At 44.5% G+C, this 22,550-nt stretch overlaps 1 protein-coding gene across 1 annotated transcript; it reads left to right on the top strand.

The window, feature by feature from the left end:
- Positions 1-5,446: 5,446 nt before the first annotated feature.
- Sox17 (SRY-box transcription factor 17) lies at positions 5,447-7,859 on the top strand. Its single transcript, XM_047561246.1, has 2 exons — positions 5,447-5,969; positions 6,561-7,859. The coding sequence occupies exons 1-2, from the start codon at positions 5,663-5,665 to the stop codon at positions 7,493-7,495; spliced, it is 1,242 nt and encodes a 413-aa protein (XP_047417202.1). The 5' UTR covers positions 5,447-5,662; the 3' UTR covers positions 7,496-7,859.
- The last annotated feature ends 14,691 nt before the right edge of the window (positions 7,860-22,550 follow it).

Genomic DNA, 22,550 nt, shown 5'->3' with positions numbered 1-22,550 from the left:
GGTGGGATTTCAGATACTGAAATACTGAACTCCTGGCTAAGGAGAGGGTGAGAGATAATATTATTGGCTTGAGGTCATCTGATCACAGGCCTACATAGACAAGACTGCAATAAGAACAGAGTCTTTACTGAGGTTTAGGAGATGGTTCTCAGTGCCTTGTCTAGAAGGGAGAGCACCCAATGACACCAATGACTCCCAATGACTCCATCCAGAAGGAAAGAGCTATTATACTATGTATCCATAGGCATTCGTTAGGAACTATAAATTGTATGTGCTCTAGGGACATAAAAATGAAATGATCCAAAGACCCTGTATTGCTATTAAATGAAAGAAAGCCAAGGCTGTTAGCAAGGTCCAGCAAATGGACAGAAAAGAAAAATTTGATAACAAAGATCAACTGCAACTAACAGCAATAGATTCCAGCAAGGATCCCTAGTATTTTTCCTCCTATTTAGAAACTTTGAAAGTCAACTCAGCTACCCTGGTACTGTTTCAAAATCTGATACGCTTTGGCTAAAGTGCACAGAAGAGCAGGTAATGAGTGCTGTCAGGAATGGCCTGTCTTATGACCTGTTTAACTTTGATCACTTCCATGATCACAGAATGCACACCTTGCCCTAACCAACCATCTGGCACAGGCCAGTTCTGTTTCCCAGGGAAACCTGGCAGAGTTTTCAGGGTGGAAAGACAATCTTTTACCTCAACTAGGAAAAAAAAAAAATCTCAAAGTACTTGACTACTGATGTTAGCATCACCTTCACAAGCCAGGAACAAATCATTACAGGGTAGAGACCCAGAACACCCAGGTGGATGTTAATAAATCAGGGAAGAAACCTAACGACAGTGTAATGTACATTCCTTCGAGGCAGGGGCTGCATCTGCTCTCCTTTGGGTGGGAATGTAAGTGTTCTGTTCGCAGGGGACCTGCTACTGATGACTGGTCAGTTCGAAGATACAACTCTCCATGGAATCCCTGGTGTCTTTCAAGGTGTGGTTGATTCTGAGGGGTAGTAGATCACCAGCCATAGAATCAGCCTTGCCTAGAAACCAAGTTGTATTTGAAATTTCCTTTAAAGTAGGAGGCAGACATGAAAGGTACCAGAGAGGCTGTGTGTATGTAACTTGTAATGGGTTCGGAGATGAGCTCTCACCTTCACCCCAACGTCACTCCCCGCCCCACTCCGGTAACCTGAGGTTCCAAAGGTCAGGCCATAAAGGGAAGGAGACCACACATCAACCCAGAGACCACAGTTGGGGGTGGGGGATCATAAGAAACACCCCTGCGGACCAGTTCTGAGCAGGAAAGTGGACCCGGAACAGCGCATTTCCTGCTTCGCCGGCGCAAACCCCAGGCGGGGCCAAAAGCGAACGAGGATACCGTCGAGGAGTCGCCAGCTACCAGGGCGGGGTTCCCACCGCCGCGAGGTGGGGGCGGGGGGGAGGGACTATGCACTAGGAAGGGATGCTGGTGGAGGAATGGGAGAGGGCATGAAAGTAAAATTAACGCTTTCATCGTTGCGGAAAACGAACGTCCCCAGAGCCACTCTCTCAGTCTCGCTTTTCGGAAGGACAGATCGGTGTAGCACAGGTTGCAAGGTCTGGGGCGAACCTCTGGGGCCCGGAGGCGCTCGGCGCCGGCCTCAGCTGAGCGTGTGACCGCTATCGTCCCGGTCACTCCTTCCTCCTCACCAATCTCCTCCCGCCCGCGACCTTCGACCTCCATCCTGGACCCACGGCTACTCGCCCAGGGACAGGGAGGAGACGCGAAAGGTAGCAAGGGGGAGCGGCGGCGGCGCCGCCCGGTGGGCGCCCGAACCCAAAGTGCCAATCGGCGCAGTCGGGCTGCGTGACCCTACCTGGGAGATGCGGAGCCCTGGACTGTGCTCCGCCGCCGCAGACCACCTCCCTCTCGGTTCTGGGAGGCAGCCGACCCTGAACGATTTATAAATGCAAAACCCTTATTGTTTTTTTCTCTAGGAATACTATTGCCGCACCTGAGTTTTTCCTGGATTTGCTGTGCACGCTCTACTCTCCGCCCCCACGAACTTGCTCTTTAGAGCCACCTCAGATCTGCCTGGGTGCTCGCGGATCCTTCCCGATTGACTTGAGTGTTCTTTGTCCGGCTCCCGCTTCCCGAGCATCGAAAACACAAAAGACCGCCGGAAATCACCCAGCCTTTGCTGTTCACTCAGAGGCCCTCGGAAAAGCTTGGCCCTGATTTCAGGTCTGAGCCACGGTTCCCCACCTACCCGAATTAATTTCTGCGCCCGCTGGCCAAAGGCCCCAAGTGGTAACAGGCACAGGTTCTTGCTACATTAGTCGTTTCCTCGCCCAGCCTTTGGAGCCTTGGGTACGGCCTGGGAACCCGGGGAGTATAAGCGCAATCAGGAGCCCACCGCCGGCTTACAAAGCTGGCGTACAAGGCTCTTACTCGTGAAACTTATCCCTCTACGCCGCCCCCACACCCGATCCCAGTATATATCTCGTGTTGAGAAAAGCAAGGCTTGCAGGAAGCCACTCCGGATGTTTGCTTCTTTACATGTGGCATTTGTGGCTGGCTCCGATAACGTCGAGAGCTCGGCTTCCAACACTGCGTTTAGTAAAGAGACTGAAATACGAGTCCGCACACTACGCACACCAGTTTGCTGCGCCGCGGTCCCCAGTGCTCCCCCGCACACTCTCCCCCAAAAAAATCTGTCCAGAGAATGATTAAAAGAAATCAAGCCTAGGTAACTAGTATGTAAAAGATGACTGGTCTTGGAAAGGCACCACAATCCTTTTTTGGTAAATTTAAGTAAACTGCTACGATATGACTCCCAAGGAGGGTGTTTTAAGAAGTAAAGAAAGAAGTGCCAAAATCTGAAGCTCCAACTCCTTCTTACGGATGTTCACTCACTTTATTTCCGGGTAACCTTATCTGACAAAAATCAGTGACAAAAATTAGTCTCCAGGAACCGGTACAAATAACGATGTGAAATCCTTAGGTTTTCTTCATCCATCAGTTTCCCAACCTTAAGAAGAGGAGGGTGAACAAGGATTAAATTGTTCTTGTACTTTTTCTGGAACCACAACTGGATTATATTTCCGGTAGTCTGTCTTGTCTTTGAAGAAATTAGTCCAATAGATTAATCTAGAGAAAATGGATTCTGGCACAGGCATTGGTTTTGTTTAGTTTTTCAGTTTCCAGTCTAAAAACTCCTAGTTCATGAAAGATTTTGCACTAAGAGAAAATTCTGCTTTGAGATCTTTGAAAACATATTTATTACAATCTAGAAAAGGTGGACAATATCTTTTAAAAAACCAACAAGGAGCAAGGTTTTAGGGGATTAACTGGTAATATTGCTGTCCGTCTTAAAAAAATTTTTTTTAAAAAAAAACTTGTGGTACTGAGGATCAAACCAGGAGTGTTTCATCAGTGAACTACAACTCCAGATCTTTGTTTGTTTGTTTTGAGTCAGAGTCTCCCTAAATTGGTGACCCTGGGCTCAAATTTGCCATCCTCCTTTTTCAGCCTCCTGAGTGACTAGGAATATAGGCCTGGGCCACCCAGCCCAGCCAATATTGCCGTCTCTACTCCTATACTTTCCTTATTTATATAACCATTTGCAAGGCATTTTTGCTTTATTTTCAAGCCGATTTTTTTTTCAGAAGAAATAAAACTTGAAAGGAAAACTCACCATCAAATTTAAGATAAACTGCTTTAAACTATCAATTAAAAACATTCCTCCATGATTTCTTTAAGCAAATATATTTATTTTTTCTTGTTTTAACCGTAGTTACTTGTAAACTAGAACTGTAATCCTACAGTCCCAGTAGGAAGACTGGGTGCTAAAGGAAGGGAGAGCCAAGGAAGCTCCACAAATCCTTGTTAAAGAAAAGTTGGTTAAAAACAGTTATATATTCGTTCTTTGGAGAAAAAGCAATGACAGAAACTGAAGGCCAGGAGTTAACAAAAGCCCTGTGTTTTTATGGATGCCTCTAATGAGCCAGACATGATAGATGAGTTTGTCACTGAAATATCACACAGAAAGCTATAGCATTTTACCTCTTAGATCCCGGATGTAAGGGCTATGGTTTTCATTGCCCCTTCTTAGCAAACTATGTAAATCTATTCTGGAGATTGATGCATTGATTTTTTCTTTTTATCAAATGTATGTAGTAGTGGCCCTGTTGGTTACATTCGAAAATAACACAAATACACAAACATTACAGGGTGGAGTGGGAGGGGGTGGAAGAAGGTATCTTGGCTCCTGGTCTGAAGGTCAACTGCTGGTTGCAAATTTCACCATCCAGTCACGTTCCTGAAAGACCTCTCTGCATCTCAGTTTCCCTTCTGGTTAAGCTATAAGTGTCTAACTCATATGGTTGGTTGAAAGATACTAGTTTGCTAAGGTTTGGAGTGCAATAAGAGAATACTGAGTGGAATTCTGTGTTGTATATAGTTACTATATAAGGGTTTGTTTAAAAATCCCATAGAAAACCTTTTTCAGGTCTAAATAGAAGTTCAATAGTCATTCACATTTTCTTTCCAGTCTAAAGAGATGTGTAGAAATGCCCTGATTAACTGCCAGGGTAGCCACTTTAGATACTAAGAGATACAGCTATTTTGCTGCTCAAACTATTACTCTCTTTCCCTTAATAAATTTGGGCACTTAAGACAAATATTGCTATCTTTATATTTTATCTTTATTTAAAATTTTTGTATGGTTCAGGGAATCAAACCTAGGGCCCCGTGCAAGTCTTCACGTTTTAGAAATCAAAAGTATGAAACACATGAGAAACAGTTTTGGTATATGTATCTTACACATTTTAATGGGTTTTTTAAATTTTCAAGGGTTTTTAAAATCATGAATAAAACCGTTAAATTCTTCAGGGTGATGGGCTGAAAAATGAACGTCATTTCTTATTTAAATCTTGTTTTAAAAAGTTAGAATTTACCTTGAACATAACATTTTTAATATAATGCAAGTAAGGTAGGTTCTTGGGGAGAGATTGCATTCGTTTATTTTCAGCAGTAGAGAAAATAAATTTGAAGAAGACACCCATGCTGTCCCTTGGAAGGAAGCAAGTTCATCCAGCACTGAAATATTCTTGACTCCTATAATAACATGTGATTTGAAAGAGAATAGAACCGATGCTTAGCAGCTAATATGAACTATCTTGGGCAAGTACCTCTATCTTGCGGTAGTCAGCGCCCCCAGAAACTTCTTCAGTTGTTCACCTTCCCGGGTCCGAGAGGACTTGGCGCCAGAGCCCGGCTCCAGCCAGTTTTCCCGGGAGCAGGTGTAGCCCTGAGCGTGGGGTCGGGGGAGGGGAAAAGGGCGGGCTTGGGGTTAACTGGGACTTGGGACTCCGACCATAGGCTGGGCGTGGGCCTAACGACGGGACCCGGCCCGCCCCCGCTGCTCTATTGGCCACATCTGTGCAGAAAAGGGCCCGCGGCCTGGGACTGCTAGCAGTGTCACTGGGCGGACTGGGGACGTTGATTAGTCAGTGGGCTGGGACTGGCCAGGGACGCAGGTGGCGGCTTGGGGCCGGGAGACTCTCGCAGCCCTCGAGGTATCTCCTGCCTCGCTCTCCACCCCGTCCCCGCAAATCCCGGGTTGGGGGAGGTGGCGTGTCCTGCGGAGGGTAGCGGGGCGCGGGGCAGGGCTGGAGCGCCATGAGCAGCCCGGATGCGGGGTACGCCAGTGACGACCAGAGCCAGCCCCGGAACGCGCTGCCAGCGGTGATGGCCGGGCTTGGCCCTTGCCCCTGGGCCGAGTCGCTGAGCCCCCTCGGGGACATGAAAGTGAAGGGCGAGGCGGCGGCCAGTAGCGGAGCGCCGGCAGGGGCTGCCGGCCGAGCCAAAGGCGAGTCTCGCATCCGGCGGCCGATGAACGCCTTCATGGTGTGGGCTAAGGACGAACGAAAACGGCTGGCGCAACAGAACCCGGACCTTCACAATGCTGAGTTGAGCAAGATGCTAGGTGAGTCCAAGCCGGGGACCCAGGCTACCAGACTCTCCTGTGCGAATCGCTGAGCCACTTCCTTGAGCCTAAAGCCACTTTGTTTTGTTTTGCTTAGCTTGGGAGACCAGGTGTGTGTTGTAGCCTCGTCCATCCCTGGGAGCACTCTGTTCATTTACCGCTTTCTGCTCCCTTTCTTCCCAAACGGGTTTTCGGTCTTGTTAGTCCGCCCTCGCTTTACCCGGATGGCCTGGGCGCGAGTGCAGTGGTTCTGAGGAGGCGGTTTCCCGGTGCCTCTGAGCTGTGATAGAGCACCCCTATCACTCGTCGGGTCAGTCGTGCCAGTAATCAACCCCTTTCCAGCCCAGGGAACATTTTTCGAACGACCAGATGAGTGAGAGGAGAAGCCTCTTTCAGAAGCCCTTAGAAAAAGTATTTTCTCCCAAGTGCTGGGACTTGGGGTTCCAAACCTTTACTCTTTAACTTGACACGGTTTCTCCTCTGGTTTTAGAATTCAAGATTGGGTGGAAGAGTTAGGACCAGGTAGGGCGTGGGGCCGGAGCACAAGTGAGTAAGCGCTGCTCTCTTGTCCACCTTCCCATGCCCATACAGGCAAGTCATGGAAGGCGCTGACGCTGGCGGAGAAAAGGCCCTTCGTGGAGGAGGCCGAAAGACTGCGCGTGCAGCACATGCAAGACCATCCCAACTACAAGTACCGTCCGCGGCGGCGCAAGCAGGTGAAGCGGCTGAAGCGGGTGGAGGGAGGCTTCCTGCACGGCCTCGCCGAGCCACAGGCTGCGGCTCTGGGTCCCGAGGGCGGCCGCGTGGCCATGGACGGCCTGGGCCTGCCCTTCCCAGAGCAGGGCTTCCCCGCGGGCCCGCCGCTGCTGCCCCCGCACATGGGTGGCCACTACCGTGACTGCCAAGGCCTGGGTGCGCCCCCGCTCGACAGCTACCCGCTGCCCACGCCCGACACGTCCCCGCTGGATGGCGTGGAGCCGGACCCGGCCTTCTTCGCTGCACCTCTGCCAGGGGACTGCCCCGCTGCGGGCAACTACAGCTATGCGCAGGTCTCGGACTACGCAATGCCTCCGGAGCCACCCGCTGGCCCCATGCACCCGCGGCTGGGTCCAGAGCCCTCTAGCCCTGCAATGCCAGGCCTCCTGGCGCCCCCCAGCGCCCTACATATGTACTACGGCGCGATGGGCTCGCCGGCGGCGGGAGGCGCGCGCGGTTTCCACATGCAGCCAGCGCAGCAGCAGCAGCAGCAGCAGCATCCTCCGCCAGGCCCCGGGCAGCCTTCGCCCCCTCCCGAGGCGCTGCCCTGCCGGGATGGCACGGACCCCAACCAACCCGCCGAGCTCCTCGGGGAGGTGGACCGCACGGAATTTGAACAGTATCTGCACTTTGTGTGCAAACCCGAAATGGGTCTCCCTTACCAGGGACATGACTCCAGTATGAATCTCCCAGACAGCCACGGAGCCATTTCCTCCGTGGTGTCTGATGCCAGCTCAGCGGTATATTACTGCAACTATCCTGACGTTTGACAGGTCCTGAATCCGCCCCAGCCTGCAGGCTAGAAGCACAGTGTTACACACTTCCTGGAAAAGCTAAGGAAATCTTAGCCTCATGTTTCGTTTTGTTTTTAAGTTGCCTTGGCATATAATTTATGGTAATTTATTTTCTCTGCCACTTGAACAGTTGGGGGTATGTGAAGTATTGTTTAAAATTTATTCAGGGGCTTTCTCCCCTTAGCATTGTCAAAAATCCCCTTTGCAATTTCAATTTAACTTGTTCTGAATGAGTCCCACAACAGTTTACTCCATTTCTTGGAAATTTATTGATTGAAGAAATTTTGTCCCAGATGTGTTTTTCAACCTTTTAAAAAATAAAACCTGCTTTTTCACTCTAGCAGTGCCTCTCTTCCAGTCTTAACAGAAATCAGTTGTTAAGATCAATGTTAAGTATTAATGCAATTACAAATACACGAAGCTATAGATTTCTCATTTTCTTACAATAATAGACCATAATGCTTTCATGGAGTTCTAAAAATGAACATTAGAATATGCAAGTTTGATGTAATTGTTCTTGTTGGGGGAAAAAAAAAGCACCTAATGGAACGAGCCTACTTTATACATTTTAAGTGATCTTGATCTATGAAAAGTAATTGTTAATATTGCAAATGTTTTTAATTCCAGTAGATCACTTTAGCCAGAGGGGATGTTCAAATAGTTTTGGTTTTCTAGTTGTCACAGAAACCTGCCTAAAGAGACTTTTGGATATAAATATGTAGTCTATATTCTACCAAGAATTTTGTGCTCTCCCTCAACACAACTTGCCTTTGACTCTCGCATTTTTATACCTTTGGAAGTGGTGTGTTTGGGTTAATACTTTGAAGCTTTCATGGAAACTAAACAAAATTAAATTTGCATTGTGACTTTCAGTGAACTTTAGCATCTAATGACATGTGAGGTTCCTCAACTTTGGGGAGAATCCATGGGTGATTTGTGTGTCACATGCTTTACCCATGTGAACTAAAACCACAGCCCTAGTGCATCACTATCACACTCTGATTGGAAGAAACTGAGTTACAGGGTTGTAAGTAGATCAGCCCCTGCAATCTGAAGTGCTGATTGCTGTGGCACTTTTCAAACGTTTTACAGATTGGACATAAATGAGAACATATAACTTTTATTGGGTATTTCCTGTGCCAGATGTTTCCTCCAGTGCTCTTCTGCACAGAATTTGAGCTTGAATTGCAAGTTCAGGTGCAATTCTCCCCATTTTGCAAGTGACAAAAGAATACACTAAGCTCTTTTGTGCTACACACACACACACACATACACACACACACACACACACACACACACACACACACACACACACGAAAGCTTGGTATTGGTCCCTTGTTTCGTTTTGCAGTGCTGGGATGAAAACCAGAGTCTTGTGCATGTTAGGTAAGTGCTTTAGTACACTGAACTGCATGCACCCCTGCCTCTTCTCCAGTCCCACCACAGTTCTTAAATAATATTTGTTTACTGTTTTCCTTTGTGCCAGGGTGTATCTATGGGCACTGGGACAATTTAGTCTCTGAGTGGTGAGAAACTATGTAATTCTTCATTCTTCATTCTGGTATGGGCTGTAGAGAAAAACGACTGGAGAAGAGTTTAAAGTGCTTATATAGGAGAGAGCTGAACTGAAATGTTTAGCTGGATTCTCTTGAGAAATAACAGGGTATGTTTTTAGAAGGGATTCCTGGATACTAGAAATATGAGGGATGGAAAGGCTAAGTCTGTTTTAGACATAACAGGCTAAAAATAATATAAAAATTACAAAGTTAAACCTGGGATAATCATCTAATCCAATTAATTTCAATCGAGTGCTCCACTTCTTTTTATCTTCTTTCTTCCTCTGGCCTCAGAGAGACAGTTATTCTTCTAGTCTGAGTTCCTTCACCAGGATGTCCCAAGAGTTGCCAGTAGATAAAATGAGCATCAGGGTCTCACCTGCCCTGGTTCAAGGGCATATGGCTAGTTCAGATTACTGTAGGCATTTTAGTGCATGTGCCCATGGAGATGTAGTTGTGCCCTTGGATGTTACTTCTTAGAAAAATTTAGAAGATTAATAGAGAAAAAGAAAGGGAGAAAAGGAGGTAAAGTGCATAGGGGAAAGAATTCAAAGTCCTTTTAAGTTACATTTTTAACTATTCATCCAGCACTGATAGGAAATGATAACTAAAATTTTTAAGGTAATTTCAATGTGTTTATCTGAATGGAGAGTCATGCACCCTCACAGATGGTTCTTGCGGGTAAGGGCATCAAGCCAAATCCTTCCCTTTCTCAAACATTCACAAGTACCAGTAGTGATTGTTTTCTTTAATATTCTTAATTTTTTACTGTTTTATTTAGGAGGCAAATACATGGAGGACATATTGCTCCCCCATCTTATCTTCTGAGACACTGTATGATTACATCAGGAGGTAAGAATCCAGGTACCTTTTGGTTGGGTTCTAATCACCCTTAGATATCTTGCATGTTTGAATTCTCCTGGAGATGTTGGTCTGAGGAAACCCCCCCCCCAACATTCACACATGCACCTACATGTAATAAAATTTCAGATAAAATTTCAGGCAATTCGTGATCCCTTCTAACCATTCAAGAGTTGTAGGAATCTAACAGTCTCAGGTTTAGAAATACCAGTGATAAAGGTTTGTTGGGAAGTATGAAGCCTGGGCATCAAAGCAAGTTTTCCTGTATTTGAAAACACAAAGTGACATATCAAGAACCCTCCCTATATTGAGTTCTCCTTTCTTGTGACATGTGATTCAAGAAACATGAGGGGATAGTATGTCCATCCTTCAAATGTAAAAGAAACTCACACGGTCCTGTCAAGATGAAGATGTGATCTTTACCTTTGTGCAGTTGTGATAGTGGTAGGTAGCCTTCAAGAATGGCCTGGTTGAACAATAATTGAGTATTTATATACCTGAATAACCCTCTTTGTATTTCAATTTGGGTTGGATTTTCTACTCCAACCCAATAGAAGGTAGTAGAAGTGATTATATGCCAACTCCTGGACCAACTTGTGGGAAGGTTTGGCAGATTTTGTTTCATGGGCACTTGGGAGTTCTGAGCAACCCTGTGAAAAGTCCAGTTACCAAGTGGGTGAGGCCACATGGAGATGGATGGAGATATGAGTCCTGAGACTCCTGTCAAAGGGAGAGAGGGCTCAGCCTTCCTTCTAGCCCACTCCCAACTGTGAGCATCTTATTGGAACTCAAGGGATACCAGAATTTTTAAAACCCAGAAGAAAGGGGCTGTGGATATAGCTCACTGGTAGAGTGCTTTGCTTAGCATGTAGAAAGTCTTAGGCTTAATTCCTAGGATTGCCAAAAGCCACAAGAAAGAACAAAACTCAGAAGTGTCGGGGCAATTCAGAGTAAATGAATGAATGAATAAGGAGGGAACTTGTTTTAAACTACTAAGTTTAGGAGTATATTGTTGTGCAGCAACAGATTACTTAAAGAGTTGTTATCCTTAAGCCTCTCTCATTTTTAAATATGGGAACAGGAGGCCTGGGGGCAAAATCAGGAAAAAGCTTTGGGGCCTGTCAGAGACATCATTATTATTTAAAGTAGAGAATGTAACACTTAGACCCAGGTTGGAGAACTTAAGAACACCACCAAATACCATCATTGCTCTTTCTGTAAGTAGACTTACAGGTACCTACTTGTTAGTGATGCCCTGACTCCAGGGCCTGATCTGGAACATGCTAGGTAAGCATTCTACCACTAAGCTGCATCCTTCCCACCCCCTAGTTAGTGATTTAAAAATATATATATGAAAATAGTTTCATTGTGATATCATCTCTTAACCACTTATATAAGTAATTTACAGTTTATCTGAAATTTATCAGACCCACCGGGTAACTTAAATAGCAATTAGTCAATGTCCTCAGTGGGGAAAAAAGGTACCTTCTTCCTTATTCCCAAAGATGCAAAAATTTTATATTGGCCTCCAGTATGAATGTCTTAGCCCACAAAATGGCTAGATGCTTACTTCCTGACATGCTTTTGTTGTTGTTACCAGGAATCAAACCAAGGGGTGCTTAACCACAGAGGCACATCTCCAGCCCTTTTTATTTTTAATTTTGAGACAGAGTCTTGCTAAGTTGCTGAGGCTGACTTTGAACTTGTGATCCTCCTATCTCAGCCTCCTAGGCTGCTGGGATGACAGGCATGCTCCTGGCCTGACACGTTTCTAAAGTACCTCAAAAGTAAAAATGGGGGAAAACAATGTATTCTTTTTGTATTTGTTTCTAAAATAAATCAGCAGAATAAATCAAGACTAATTTAACATATATATATATATATATATATATATATATATATATATACCCCCCCCCCGCGGTGCTAGGGATTGAACCCAGGGCCTCCTGCTTGCAAGGCAAGCACTCTACCAGCTGAGCTATATCCCCAGCCCTCAGTCTAACATTTTTACATAACTCATTTCATTTTGTTTTTAATACGCAGAACTGTGCCTGTCACATAATAGATGTTCGACATTCTCTTCCTCCCCCTGTTCCTCTTTGTTTTGACAATAGTAGACAGAGAAAGGCATTTTACACCCATTATTTCAGCACAAATTTGTTCTTCCTGCTTACAAGGTGCTTCCTTCTGGGCCCAGAATATTCATCTGAAGAAAAATGGTATCAATGTCTTTACTGTATCTCCATCTGGAGTAGGATGTAATATGTTCCTTTGGTTCTAGTCCATCACCACACAATAAGCCTGTGTCCAACTGAGTATTTCAAAAAGTCTACTGGTCTGGGATCAAGTCATGTCTCCTTAATTTTCACTGTACCATCTGTTCCTACCTTCCTTCTAATGACAAGTTTGATGTCTGCTGTCTTCTGAACTATAGATTACCTCTATGAGAATAAAGAATTCCATTTGGGCCAGAGTTATAATTCAGAGGTAGAGTTTTTGGCTAGTGTCTATGAGGCCCTGTGTTTGATCCCTAGCACCTAAAAGGTGAAAGGAAAACAAACAAACAAAAAGCCAGTCAGCCAAAGGATTCAATTTATACCATCTCCTGCACACAGACAAAACTTCCACTGGCCATTTCTCCCAACTTTGTTGAGGATACTACAAATTAAAATTTATGAGTGGAATACTTGGTACATATTGAGAACTAATGAGTTGTGATAATAATTGTGCTCTTTAATGTACACACTTTTCTATAGCTCAGATTCAAACAATTTGACTGAATAAAAGGAAAAAAATTAAATCCAATTATTCTTGCTGAAGAAAGTTTGGTTTGATGATCTACCTTAATCAAAGTCTTAAACATTTTGCTAAAGTTGATATCACAACCAATATTCCCAAAATTAATGATGTTAAAAAGATGATTTTGTGAAGTCACTGTGTGTGTGAAGATTCAGATTAGCAGACACATCAATAGACCTCTATGTATGTCCACAATTGCTTGGCTTGCTGGGAGTCAGTGCTTTCCCATAAACCTGACAACTTGTTAGGGAAGGAGAACTGTGATACACATGCAGTAGTTGAAGCATTCCTCTGGCTACTAGAAAGCTCCCAGAGCAGAGACTGGGAGCTTTTATGCTTTGTGTCTCTTACCTGGCACCTGGTAAGGGCTCAGAAAACTAATCAAACAACCTGCGTGATTGTTTTTACCTTATTTTCCAATGGGGGTTCCTGGAGAATCGAGAAATTCCTTGCTTTGTGTATCTATCTGAGACAGTCCACCTGGTGGCTATAATTAATTTCTCCCAAATAATGCGTTGGAGCATAAAAATTTAACAACACAAGACAATAAGCTATTAGATGAAGAAGCAAAGGACAGCTGAATAAAAGCCAGGAGAGGAAGTGTTCCACAAAGAAGAAAAATCTCTGCATTTTGTCAGAGGTTCACCTGGTTCAGCCACTTAGCTTTGCGAGTTTGGAGGAGTCACTAACCTTTTGTGAACTCTGGTGTTCAGCTGTTTAAAAAAAAAAAAAAAAAACAGATAATGATAAAAGCTCTTTGGATAATGATAAAACCTCATTGGATTGTTGCAGAAATCCAATGAGATCATGCTGAAGGTAGCGTGTCCTTGTCATGGAAGGTGATCTCTTTCTGTTCCCCTTCTTTCTTTTTTGATATCATGTTTCTCTACCCCAGCAGAGACTTGCGGGGGTGGGGGAACTTACCCTTCCACTGGGAAAGAGAAGACAAAAACTCGCATCTCCTGGGTGTTTTGCCTAATAGAATTAAAATTTATAAAATTGTAAGATAGTTCATAACTGCTGGAGACATAGATAATCTGTTTTACTCTGAACCTTGGACAGTTCAGCCTCTTTGATTATAAAATGAGAACAGAAATAATTGTAACTTGAAGAACTTGTATAAAATATTTCAATACCTATGAACTCCCATTTTTTTGTGAAAATCTCAAGGTATTTATAAAAGAAACAGCTAACCAGGACATACTGAATGCAATATCAAGGCTGCCAACATTTACCTTACTGCCCAGCACCTCCTCCCACTCTCTAATAGTGGTTTCTAAAGTCCTGAATGGTATTTCCACGTCATTTGCTTTTTAAAAACTGAGCAGTCAGATTATTTGAGGGCAAATAAGCAGAGTGAAATGAAGGAGGGCAGCAAGTTAAGAAAAAAATTCTGGCTTACAGCACTTCCAAGTAATGCTGAAATCTGATAAATTTCTAAATTACTCAGTCCTCAAGTTATTTCCCTAGGGTAACAATGGATGGGTTATGGGAAGAGAATATTCAGAGATACAGGAAAAATGAAGGAACGGTTTTGGTTATTTTCTATATAGTAGATTCTTTTGCCTTTAAGAAAAATTAAGAATCTATCTGAATGTTTGAATACAATACTAGGGATTTCAGGTGCATACACATACCAAGAATATTAAATTGAAAAGACCTACTGAGATGATAAGATTATAGGATACATTTTTAATAGAAAAAGTTCGGATTTGTAGTTTCAATAAAGAGATTGTAGATATGGAAAATATATACTTTTTATTTATTCACCTTAAAAATAACTTAAAAATTTAAATTGCACATGTGCTTGCAAAAAAACTCAAGCAACATTATAGATGGGCAAATTCTATAAACTAAGAGTTCAGGCTCTCTCTCGCCAGAGTCAGTTCCACAGATCAGCAAAAAAAAAAAAAAAAAAAAAAAAATTTCTCTCTATGATACGATTTACATTAATAATTCTGCTCACCTGGCATTTAATTAGTTAAAATGCCCGCATGACTAATTCTAGATCTATCAGTTTTAGATATTTACTTCCTGCTATGGTAACTGAAGAATTTTCTACTCTCCTCCGACCTGCGAATATGGTCAAATCCTTATTTCCATTTCTCTTATGGATTACCACTGCCTTTCAAAACACTGGGATTACACAGCCTTCTTCTTGTACCACCGCGAAGGCAGAAGATTCCCCACCCGGAAAGGTGAGGGTGTCCAGACTCCCACCGATCCCCTGCGGTCTTCTGCAAAGGTGGGTACTTTTTGATCTATTTTTTTGGGGGGGGACAAAAGATGTATTGATTCATGCATCTTATGAAAAATAAAAATTTTCAGCATTTCAATCAATCCCAGAAAATCAGGATCTCTTATCTCCGTGGCGTTTCCTTCACATTTACTCACTTCTTAAACGATACTAGGAAAGAGAATATTTCCAAAGTCTTACAAAAAGGAAAAATAAAATCACGTGAAAGGGGCAAATCCTAAATTCTGCTGTAGATCCCTTCACTGCTTGCCGCCTCCCCCGCCCCGCCGATTTTCTAAGTCCCCGGCAGCCAGGATCCCCCCTGACGCCGGCGGGAAACTCCTAGCACCTGAGGCTCTGGAGGCCGCGGACTCCGCTCGCTGGGAATTCGCACTCTGGCTGCTGTTAATCGGGATTTTTTTTTTTTTTTTTTCTTAAACAAGACTCTGAATTGATATTAACTAAGAAGGTAAAACATCGTCGCTCTGATGGAGGACAGGGATGGGGTGGGGGCGGAGACCTGGAGTGTGGGTCTAGGAGAGGAGGGCCAGAGCGGCCGGCTCCCCAGTTTAACCAAGATGCAAAGATCAGGACCTCATGCTCCGGCTTCCACTCTTACCAGACGAACCTCCACTTTGCATCGGGGTACCCGCCCGGCGTTAGAACGAGTGCTCCAGAACACAGCCCCAAACGAATCCGAATTGAACGTTAGAACAGGGCTTCCCTTGTGTATCCTTTTAGGGGCCAGCCAGCTGAGCTGAGACTTTAGAAGTTCGCAACGTGACATCCGGGACTGACTTTCCTTGGAGGAGGGGTGGGGATTTGGGTCTCAGCAAGTTATTTTCGGTTGAAGGGAAAAACCAAACCCTGTAACTGTCCGCTGCCCTTTAGTGAGCGGGTGGCTGTGCGTCCGGATTCTCTGCGTTTTAGGTAACGCAGGTGCCGCAGGAGCAGCAGGGTTTTTACCAGCCACGTAGAGGCCTCGCGTCGCAAGGATGCGGACAGAGTCAGCAGGGGCGCTGGCTGCGCTGTGGGCTGGGGCTAGCCCGAAACACCAGCAGCAGAGCGGCCTCGGGACCCGTGCAGCCCTCGGGGCATCTCCTACCTCGTTGCCCAGCACCTGCTCCCAGGTTGGGGGAGGAGAAGGGTTCCGCGGAGGGTAGCCCGCGTTGGGCAAGATGGTGCGGCCCGAGCACCCCAGATGCGGGATGCGACTGTGACAACAAGAGCCAGTCTCGGAGTGTGCTGCCCGAAGTCATGGTGGGGCTGGTCCTCTGCCCCTGGGCTGTGTCTCTGAGCCCTCTCGGGGACTAAAAGGTGAAGGGCGTGGTGGCGGCCAGCACCTGAGAGTTGGCTGTAGCCGCGGGCAGAGCCAAGGGCGAATCTTGCATCCGCCGCCTTCAAGGTTTCTGAGGCTTCAAGGTGTGGCTAAGGTCAAAGCGCCAGCGGCTCACCATGAAACCCAACCTTGTTGCCAGTCCCGCAGAACCCAGCTTCTGCGAAGGGGGTGTACCGGGGCGGAGGCGCGAAGAACCAAAAAACTTCTGGAAAGTGTAGTGTGGGCTTCTGCAAGGGGAGAGACGACAGGCTCCTGGAAAATATGCACTAGTGAGTTAGTGGTTCTATTTCCGACCACCTCTCATATATAGTAAATCTTTTGAGGAAACAGTGACAGGTACAGAGTCCTCTTTGGGGACCGGAGATGAACCCAATTTGGGTTCAAAACCAAGTTGTCAACCCAAATCCAGGTATAAATGAAACAGAACAAGCGATTTGGAGAATCTGGGGAAGGTTTTAAGGTACTGTCCAGTCAAAGTTCTCTAAAATAGAAAAAAATGAATTTTTTATTTCAAAGTTTTATTTTTGTTTTTAGAACTGCTCTTTATTTCTCAGGTGAGGAATTGAGAGATTAGGAGGTACTGTTTTGCTTTGGATAAAACTGCTAATGAAGTTAGAAATGCATTCAACAGCACCCACAGAATACCCAAAGCTTTTTACAATTTCAAGCTAGTCAGATTGCATTCTTGAATGTTTTTTTCCCCTCTTTTGTAATTTATTTCACAGAAGTTGAGAGGGTGACTTCTACTTGGAAACCATTGGAGCTTCCAAAAGCTTTTGAAGTTAAGAGGGGGAGGTTTTTGTGTGTTTTTTAAAAATATTTTTATAGAAGGAACAAAATGGCCAGGGTTAATTTCATCAAAACAACGTAAAAAATCATGTTCTAGGGCTGGGGAGATAGCTCAGCTGGTAGAGTGCTTGAGTTCGATCCGCAGTACCGCAAAAAAAAAAAAAAAAAAAAAAAAAAAAAAAAAAAAAAAAAAAAAAAAAAAAAATCATGTTCCATATAAAAACTTATTTTTTCATAAAATGTAAACAAATGAAATGAAGAGAAAAACAGTCATCTCTGCCCCAATGCTTATGTCATTACTATATATTTTCTGTGTTCCCTTGAACACAGTGTCTCTGTACCTATCATCATACATATTTAGGGTACTTTCTTGTCACTAATGGGATCTCATTTTCCTCCTAGACCGAAACTTGGTTTTTTGTTTTTTGTTTTTTTCCATTTAGCTATAATATATTTGGCATTCTCATAGAAGATGGACATCACTTACCAGTTGGTGGCTTTTCCCACTCTTTCACGAGGTCAGCCTCATTGGTTAGGTCTCCAGGTCGATGTAAGTTAGTATCAGTGACTTAATCCTTTTATGTTCAGCATGAGCCCTAAGACCTTCTCACAGACTTGCAAAACCTGACTTGTGCAGAACAGAGAATACCTGTACTTTAAATATAGAGGACTTGGTGGGAAGCACATTTCATTCAAAAAGGTATGCAATTTATGCACGCTCTAAGTGCAAATTTTTCGCAGGACAGGTTCTTTTTGTATTGGCCTTGTGGGTGCTTTTAACCAAGCAGTGTCCAAAAACTCTGGGAGTGTTACTACCTTTTGGAGAACTGTCCCTCGGTTGCCTGCCTAGGAGGGACAGGTGTTGGCTTTACAGGATGCCTTGTTGGCATAATCAAGGCTCTAGAATCAGAAGGCTGAGATGTGTCCCTGGAAGCTGATTCAGTTGAGTGATAAGATCTTGCCATAATAAAGGTAGGTTGATAGGGTTCCTGGTACCTCTGTTCAGGTTTCATGGTTATTATTAACGTTAACTTCCACTACTTGCACTTGGGTGATAAGTGTGAGGGGCACTGCTTTGAGACTTCCTGCTGGCTTGGAAGATGTCTGTGCCCTGGGGGTTGGGAAGCGACTTGGGTCCTCAGCCAGGTGGGCAAGGACAGAGGGGCTGCCTTTTATGGGAAGCGGCACTGTGAGGGGGTCCTGCAGGACCAGGACCCACTCCCCAATCACCAGCAGTTTGGACACGGATTACCTGGGCCTGCACTTCCCAGAACAGGGCTTCCCCGTCCGCCTGCTCTGCTGGATGCTCCTGCGACCCTTGGGAGGCCAGTCCCTCAACCATTAGGGACAGGGCGCTCTCGCTCCATTGCTATCACTTCTCACACTCGACTGTCCCGGTCAGACAGCATTGAGCCTGACCGGTCATTTCACCGCCCAGCTGCCCTAATACTGCCGGGTAGCCGGGCCCTACAGCTACACATACATCTCCAATTAAGAGCCCTCGGATTCTGCAATGCTGGGCCTCCGGGCGCCCCCCAGCGCCCAGGACTTACTAAGGCTTCATGGGTTAACTACCTGCCGGCGCGATTTCCAGAAGGCAGCTGCATCATCTTTGTCGTGGTTATCTTCATCACCACCAGCAACAGCAGCAGCATCCCCAGCCGGTTGGACGGCAGTGATCCTTTCCGGAAGCTCTGCCTTGAAGGGACTGCACGAACCCCAGCCAACTTGACCAGCCCCTGGGATACAGATCAGGAGCCATTGCTGACTTTAACTCCTCTGCTTCAGCGTCTGAGTTCCGTTGTCCGATTACCAAGTTATCAATTACTACAACAGTCATAATATGGGAAATGCTTCTATCCTCAGAATGAACTTTCCAGTAAGGACAATTCTAACACTTTTATCATCTCAAAGGAGGCAACACAGCAATGTGTTCTGCTTAAACACAAAGTCAATCTTTGTGTCTTCTGTTTACACACATTTTTACATTACATTTGAATTTTTTTTTAAAGTGGAAAATTAACGGGCCATGGTAGAAAGCACCTTTTTTCCTTCAGAAGTGATCTCATTCCAATTGGTTTTTAAATATTTTCCTAGCATTTTTTTTTTTACATTTCATGTCATTATTTCTAAAGTTCTTGATTATTGACAACTTTGTAAATTTGAAAATAAAGTTTTAAAAATTCTTTGCATATGTACATTTTATATTTTGCAAAATTATATGAAATATGTCTATGTCAATCAATAGGAAATGGAAGACATTTAAAATAGGCTAGTGAAGACAAATCATTACATGGTGTGTATTGGTAAATCTGTCTAGGAACTGGAAAATCACCAGGGCACCAAGAGCTCAAAGTACTACTCATCAGCCTTAACTGGGCAGATTGGAAGTAGTCATTGGAACCCAAGGAGACTATAGTTTTAGGAGTCCTGCCAGCCAAAGTCTCTGTCCTCAGGAAGAGGAATAAAGTGACTGCCAATTGTGGCCCAGAAGGATAGAGTCTAGAAATAAATCCTGGAGAATACCCTATTGCTCTCCTGATTTCCTGGCTAAATGTAACCTCCAAACCAGAGAGCAAGAGACCAGTGGATACAGACACTGGGAGACAAGGGAGAGTGGATCTACTGAAGGGACCAGGCTTTGGTATGACTGTGTGAAATACAGTGCACAGTGGGAAGGAATCTTAGCTTCTGCTCTTATTCTCAGGAAATTTATGGCCCATGTGGGGACAAAGGAAAAAATGAATAACAATCCAATGTTGTCAGGCAGAAGGTTCCTCTCCTCCTTTCTCTGTCTGACATCACTTCCTAGAAAGTTCAGGCAACACCCTCTTAGGAGTTTGTATTTGACCCCTTAAAACACAAAATTTTGTAGAGGATTTCTAAAATTGGCTCTTCAGGAAGCATTCTTGTGGTCAAAGGTGCAGCTACCTGGATCTTAGTTAAATACATTTCAAATTAACAGATCAGCACTCACATGATAAGCACTGTATTGAACTGGGAACGGCACTCCCTTCCCCAGCTGGGATGTGATGGTAGCGTTTGTTGGTGTCCCAAAGCCTCTGTTTTTCCCTTTTGCTACCAGTAGAACTTTAGTACTTGCGTTTCTGGTATCCTCAGCCATGAGGTCTGTGTGGAGGTTACACTTCTCAGGGGATCCCTGCATATCTTGAGCTGTCATACAACTCAATTTAGGGTGAGAGGGTGCGAGTAGAAGGGGCTTTCCTTGGGTACGTGGGGGATGGACTGTGACCAGCAGTCATTTTTTGGCCTACTAAAGGACAGCCTGGAAGGTACTGAATAAAACCTGGGTGTGAAGCTATTGTGGTGGGAGGTAGAAGGCGGCGGGGGGCGGGGGGGGGGGGGGGGGGGGGAGGCACTGGAGAAACCAGATCCTATGTGACAGTATGAGTCCCTGAATCAAGCCTCCTGGGAGATGAGCCTGATCTCTGAATGTGTTAGTTATGTGAGCAAGTGCAGTCCATGAATGATTTAAACCACTTTAAGCAGTTTTTGTCTCACTTGAAACAAAGGAATTCATAACAAACAGAGGATCTCTGGCAGAAGGAAATACCTGTATGAGACATCTTTGAACCAGTAATCACCATTTGCAATGTCTGGGAGATTGGCAGAAATAGAAATGCTGGATTGATTCTGGTCTAGAATGGTGCTTCTCAAATGTGAATATACATACAAATCTTGAGATCTTGCTAAAATGCTACCTCTGAGTAAATTGTGCACTTTTGACAAGTTCACAGTAAGGCTGACACACAACACTTTGAGAGCAAGGCCTGAGATCTCTGACCCATACTGACTTCTTAGGGACGGTTATTGTTTGCTTGTTTGTTTCTGAATAGAGAAATTAACATTTACTGAGGAACTTTTCTTGCTCAGCGATAAGTGTTTCATGTACATTATTTCATAAAGTTAGTAAAATATTCTTGCGAGTAAGGTATGTGAATCTTAGGGACCATCCTTGACTTAAAACATGACAAGTTCAGGAGCAGACACTGAAAAGTCATTTCAGAAAAGCCACTAGACAGTGTTGGGTGATTTCTTGCCTTGAGGCATGTTTGCCCTGCCTGCCACCTCTGCCCAACCTGACCTCTTAACTTGCAAAGGTCATCTTTCTTTTCTCCAAAGTCTTAAAGGACTGTACTGGAGGAACCAGTCAGAAGTCCACAGTGTTGATGGGCAGTGAGCCCCCATCCCCCACCATGCATTTCCACTGACCTTGCTGCCAACTCATTATTGTTTAACATTGCATGAATCTATTTTTTGTTTGCTTGTCTCTCTTACTAGATTAGAATCAGATTCTTCCTGTAATACAGCACATCAGAATTAGATACCAAGACTTGCTAACTTCTATAAACCAGCTACTCTCAAAGTAGACTGCACACTGGAATCTTAAGGAAGTGTAAAAAAAAAGATTAAGACCTGCTTTGACCCTCTGAGATTCTCACTTAATTGGTTTGGTGCAGTCATGGCATTTCAATTTTAAAATTTCTTGAAGTGCTTCTGACTGTGGCTATTGGATAGATGAACATATTGATATCACAGGACTACCTGAGAAGTCAGTTTTTATTTAGGAACATATTTTATTTCATTAAATGTTTATTGAGCATCTATTATATGCTAGACACTATGCATTGTTTCCAAAGGTACAAAGCAATTCCCTTTTCCTAAGGGATTTTATGATCTGATAGGACAGAAAAACATATAGACAAAAAATTATAATGGCATGCTTACTACAATAACATAAAATATAAAAAGTATTATTCTCACAGAAGTTAAAGTGACAGATTTCAGTGGGGGGCAAGGGGTAAAAATAACAATAACTGATACTTATTGAGCACTTACTATGGAACAAGAAGACTTCAGGAAAGTGCTGATTCTGGTAGGAGGTCTTGAAGGAGTAGAGAATACAATGGTAAATATGGGTGGGAAATGGTATAGGGAATGTTATTTCTGGGTTGTCTTTGGGGGAGATGTGTGGTAAGAAGTAAGGAAGCTGAGGGAGGTTTCATCTGTTTTTTGTGCAAATCAGAGTGGAGTCATGACCTGATAGGGTACAGAGGTGGGGAGTAGGTAGCAGTGAGCTTGAGAAGGGCAGTGAGTCCTGTCATCCACTGTAGCAGGCTGCACATCACCTCCCGTGTGGAGAGTCATAAAACTAGGATTCGTTCACAGCTGTGCATTCAGGAGCAGTGGTGGAGGCAGATGAAGAGCCCTGGGAATGCTGGGGAGATTATGGTTCCAGTTCAGTGAAGCTGAGTATGGAGGAAACGAGACCTGAAGAGACTGGAAGAAGCTGTTAGGTTTGGAATAAAGGCGGGGAGAGAGTGGGAATATAAGAGAATATATCTGTGGGGGATTTCAAAGATGAAGTAGGCCGAGGTGACTAAAATGCAGGGTGTGGCTAGGGTAGCTGTGGAAGGGGCGGAGGAGAAA

This window comes from Sciurus carolinensis, chromosome 1, assembly GCF_902686445.1.
Source record: "Sciurus carolinensis chromosome 1, mSciCar1.2, whole genome shotgun sequence".
NCBI lineage: Eukaryota > Metazoa > Chordata > Mammalia > Rodentia > Sciuridae > Sciurus > Sciurus carolinensis.
Note: the sequence above shows the minus strand (reverse complement) of the source record. Positions and strands in the feature narration are given on the sequence as shown.

What these genes read in the sequence shown, in the direction of transcription:
- Sox17 (XM_047561246.1), top strand. Translation starts at nt 5,663, where the DNA reads ATGAGCAGCCCGGATGCGGGGTACGCCAGTGACGACCAGAGCCAGCCC. An exon ending in TGAGTTGAGCAAGATGCTAG is followed by an intron (nt 5,970 to 6,560) that starts GTGAGTCCAAGC and finishes ATGCCCATACAG; the next exon opens with GCAAGTCATGGAAGGCGCTG.